This window comes from Camellia sinensis, chromosome 1 (genome assembly GCF_055761805.1).
Source record: "Camellia sinensis isolate YWXY chromosome 1, ASM5576180v1, whole genome shotgun sequence".
Lineage (NCBI taxonomy): Eukaryota > Viridiplantae > Streptophyta > Magnoliopsida > Ericales > Theaceae > Camellia > Camellia sinensis.
This window is the reverse complement of record NC_138961.1, coordinates 251,295,958-251,300,542: the sequence shown is the minus strand read 5'-3', so window position 1 is coordinate 251,300,542 and position 4,585 is coordinate 251,295,958. Positions and strand designations below refer to the sequence as shown.

The 4,585-nt window shown below is 33.4% G+C and overlaps 1 protein-coding gene across 1 annotated transcript; it reads right to left on the bottom strand.

The window, feature by feature from the left end:
- Positions 1-1,553: 1,553 nt before the first annotated feature.
- Positions 1,554-3,980, bottom strand: LOC145790766 (lysine--tRNA ligase-like). Its single transcript, XM_082869424.1, has 6 exons — positions 3,827-3,980; positions 2,887-2,955; positions 2,649-2,792; positions 2,277-2,408; positions 2,091-2,146; positions 1,554-1,906 (listed from the first exon to the last, which is right to left on the bottom strand). The coding sequence occupies exons 1-4, from the start codon at positions 3,911-3,913 to the stop codon at positions 2,319-2,321; spliced, it is 390 nt and encodes a 129-aa protein (XP_082725550.1). The 5' UTR covers positions 3,914-3,980; the 3' UTR covers positions 1,554-1,906; positions 2,091-2,146; positions 2,277-2,318.
- Between the last annotated feature and the right edge of the window lie 605 nt (positions 3,981-4,585).

The window sequence follows — 4,585 nt, the reverse complement described above, 5'->3', positions numbered from 1 at the left end:
AGATAGAATGCAATTCAACTAACATATACTCAATCAATTCGGTTTCCAATTTTAGTCAGTCAGTTCAGTACTTTTACCAGTCCAATTATCAGTCACGATCAGTTCAGTTTTAACGGTAATCAATGTTTATCGGTAATCAATCAGTCATTAATCGGTAAACAGTATGAGGGTTGTTACAATTATTTACAGTTTAAATATTTTTGCCTTTTTTGATTTGGTAACCCATCTCATATTCTCTCAAACCCTCGTTATTTTATTTTTTTTTAATTATCAAGGTAGTTTTTCATTCTGATATCGAGAGGAGAGAGTGTTCAATGGGTTTTGTCAGCGATGGGGCAGTAAGGCGGTGAACTCCTTCGTCAATGGGTTTCTTGCTCAATCCCTCCTTTCTGTCCTCCTCCTTTCTCTCTCTCACTTACAGTTACGTTCAAATCAAAGAAGGCAAAAAGGTTTAAACTGAAATTAGTTGAAAACCCAAATCTTGATTTTGGTCAGAAAGTAATAAAAAAAAAAAAAAAATTGATGACCCAATTTGGGTTTGATTTCAATTTTTCAAATCTGGGTTTGATGTGAAACAAATTGATAACCCAATTTGTTTTTGTTTGATTTCAAACAAAAATAGAACATAGGGAAATTAGAATCTGTTGGATCTGTTGAAGTTTTTTGACTAACAGCTTCTTGGAGCTTCTTCTTCACCCCATCATCTGTCTTTCCTTGTTTCTCTCACTCTTTCTTACCTTCATTGTTGAATGATTGAAACAAAGGGAAATTTTATTATTATTATTTTTTTAATTTACTCACCAAAACGACGTCTCGTTTTGGTGAGATTTTAATCTTAACACTTGGTTCTTCTAGTGAGACAGGTGTCACATTCTGCTTAATTCACTTCACCAGATCATTGTAGCGAGACACTCTAGGGGATCTTAACATTTCTCATTAATTGAAAATAAGTCATAGTAAAATCGTCACTAAAAATAATTTTTTGTGACCATTTTTTCAATATGTTGCTAAAAATTGACAGTTAGTGACATTTTTCTATGATGAATTTTTCAAACTGTCACTGAAAGTTAAAAATTAGTGACTTTTTTTTGTAATTATTTTTTTAAACTCACTGCTGGAAATCAGGGTTTTAGAGGCGTTTGAAAAACGCCGCTATAAGTCTTAAAAACGCCGTCAAATCTTTTTGTGGCGTTTAGCACTAAACGTCGAAGATGCGACCGTCACTATAACTCTATGGCGCTTTAAAAACGTCACTATATTACTATAGGCGGCGTTTTTATAAAACGCCGCTAAAAGTTCTACTAATTGTAACATGACGTCACCATGCTATTTAGCGACGTTTTTAAAACGCCACCACATCTCTTTTTCCCAACTATTTAACGACGTTTTTAAAAACGCCGTGATAGCCCTTTCTTTAAAAAAAAAATTGTGCTAATTTTTTTAAAAAATACCTATAATAAAACTAAAATAGTACTAATATAAAATAATAACCCCCATTCATATAGTAAAATCTTATAAAATGATAGTCCACAATCATTGTGCAAAAACAAAACATTCACATAAATCAAACGGTGTATGTTACACAAAAATATTTCATATTTCTCGCACCCTAGAAATCTTCATATGGTCATTGGAGAGTTACTGAGTTAAGAATAAGTCATCAATGCAAATAAACTCTCTATTTCAAATACAAGAACCAACAAAAAAAAATTAAAAAATTAAAAAATGTCATAACAACTGATAGTAATATTAGTCCTCGGACTACCAGGTCACCAGCTAAAGTAACAAACACCAGACTTTCTTGTCCATCAGCATTCTTCTTTAGATCTGCCAATCTGACGGCGCTAACAAAAGCAATCTTGCATACCACCACACATTTTGGATCAGGAGAACCACCAGGGACAAGCTGCATTACGCACAAAATGTTAGAATTGTAGAATACAAAATCAATAGGACTCAGCTTCTCAAACAAAATCAATAGCACACAGACACCATGCAAAAGAAATTTAGGGATTCAAACGACTATTTTGGCAAAAAATCATTACAAGATCTTGAACTTCCATCACAACATAAAAGCAGAATCATAGTACCTATGAATCTTGCTGAAATAAGAAGTTGGTTTGCTCCATCCCACTAATCTAGAGAACTGCAAGGAAATCAATATTTCAGCATGTATAGAAAACCGTTAGCAGTAATAAAACATATCGTACTAAATAATCCAACCCAACAGCATGTTTCTTGGCAGATTTAAATGCATAACCAAAATAGAAGTAAACCTTCTGTAGGAAGATTTGCATGCATATTGGCAGATTGAAAACCTATACTGGACCCAAGCCAGAAGCTGTTTGGATGTGTTCTTTAGCAGAAGGTTCATCCTGAGGTTTCATGGCCGGAAAGAGTAGAACTTCCTGTCCCCAAACCAAAAAACAAAACAATTGACACTTGAGTAAAAAAGCTCAGTCGAAAAAACTTTCTATTGTAGAATGTGAAACTTCCCACGTCCAGCCAAACACACCCAACCCCAACCCCACCAAACCAACACTACCAATAAATTAAACAAATGAAAAATCACCAGCAAGGAAATCCAAAACCACAAACTGATAACACATGAACATTTCACACAAACCACACAAACGTAAAACACAAACCTTGATGTTCTGCGAATCTGTCATCATCATTGTTAGTCGGTCAATACCCAGTCCCCAACCACCAGTTGGGGGAAAACCATACTCGAGAGCTGTGCAAAATGTTTCATCCAAAGCCATTGCTTCATCATCACCTGATTGTCGGTCCTGAAATTTAATCATACAAAAATCTTCAGTCAAGGCACCCCACACAACATGACTTTACATGCCACAATGATTCAATTCCTAATGATCATAATACCTTGAGTTGGTCAGCAAACCGTTGGCGTTGTACCACAGGATCATTCAACTCCGTGTATGCATTGCAAACCTACGTACAGAACATAGATGGCATGCAAGGAAAAATATAAATATAAGTATATATATACATAATCCTTAGAAAATCACTATTTTAAAAAAATAACAATAATAAAGAACTAAATAGAAATCGTTAGCTGCTATGACATACTTCACGCTTGTTAACAAATAATTCAAAACGTTCAGTCTCGCAGAATCCATGCTCTGTATTCCTATGATCGAAGTCAACGTAGATTTCATACTAATTTATTTCAATAGAGGACACAATATGAGTAGAAATGAAAAATAAATCCGCAAAACACTATTCTTCTTCTATACTGGCAGTGGCAGATGCATTTTGAAATGAAAGTGCTACTACAAATCGAAGTAAACATAGGAACAAACAAGACCTAAAAAATCACAAATATGCTGGCTAATTGAAAGAGAACAATGGCTGAAGCAACCAACACCAATTTAAAACTTAGAGGGCTGACTTTAATAATAATAATAATGATGGTATCAATAAAATATCAAAAAAAGAAGGGATTATTAAATTTGATTATTAAACAACATGTAACCCAAGTGAAGAGACTCGTTAATTAGATTGAGGTAAAGAAAATAGAGATAAATATAATTTGATGTTGTGAACTATATTCTATGGGCACCTCAATTAGTAGCTCAATTTCAAATGAAAATGTAATGTTAAAAAAATTTAAGGACAATGATGCCATTGATGGCAGTAATAGATTCCAGAAAGATATATTTGACAAAGAACTATAATTTTGCACAAATTGCTAGCTGTAAGACTTCATTTTTCCAACTATTTTAAGTCTTCTCAACACTCAAATGGAGCTAAAAAAATTAACTTATGCAGCATGAATTTGAGAAATAAAAAATACACATACCTTGGTTAGAAAGTGGTCCTTCCATGCTATTGGACACTGAGGATAGAAACTTAAGGGATGGGAGAGCACCCAAAATCCTGAAGGCATCCTCGTCAAAATTATTATAACTTAGATCCAGATGTCTCATCTTGCTCAAATTAGACACTAGTTTAGAATCTGAGCATATGACCATGATCAAATGTCATTAAAAGTCAACCCCAAAGAACCATAAGTGAAAATGGCCAACTTATTGCTTTTATAGGTAATTAGGTACTTTTTAAAAAGACTTTCACTCTAATTCACAATTGTAGAGAATATATATATAGTGGTATGGAATGAGAGCGCACAACCCCCCCCCCCTTTTTATTTCACCAAAAACAATAATTAGGTAAACCACAAACCGCTAGCTATGTCATTCTAATTAAAGAATCAATACACTTCCATATGTTTCTACTCATGGGGAATTACTTGCTATGTATAAAGCCAAACAATGTAGGCAATTTCTTTCATAATTAACATCTAACGTATTTAATCATATTTTCAATTTCAAATCAATAGGTAAGTTGAACCAGTTAAAAAAATAATAAATAATAAACAAAATGAAACAAAAGAAGTTGTAAAGCTAGAAGTACTAACAACTATTTCCCAGCCTTCTATTTATTTTTCTTTTATCTTGCTTTCTCTTTTTGGGCTTTCCTATTATTTATTTAAATATTTGAAAATCAAGAGCACAACCATTGAATGGCACCATCATTATTTTACACATAAATGCGCAGTAGA

Excerpts from the sequence above, each read along its gene's own strand:
- LOC145790766 (XM_082869424.1), bottom strand. The coding sequence starts at position 3,913 with ATGCCTTCAGGATTTTGGGTGCTCTCCCATCCCTTAAGTTTCTATCCT. Across the intron at positions 2,956-3,826 it reads AGGACCACTTTCTAACCAAG|GTTTGCAATGCATACACGGA; the intron begins GTATGTGTATTT and ends TTCTGTACGTAG. Across the intron at positions 2,409-2,648 it reads CAGATTCGCAGAACATCAAG|GAAGTTCTACTCTTTCCGGC; the intron begins GTTTGTGTTTTA and ends GTTTGGGGACAG.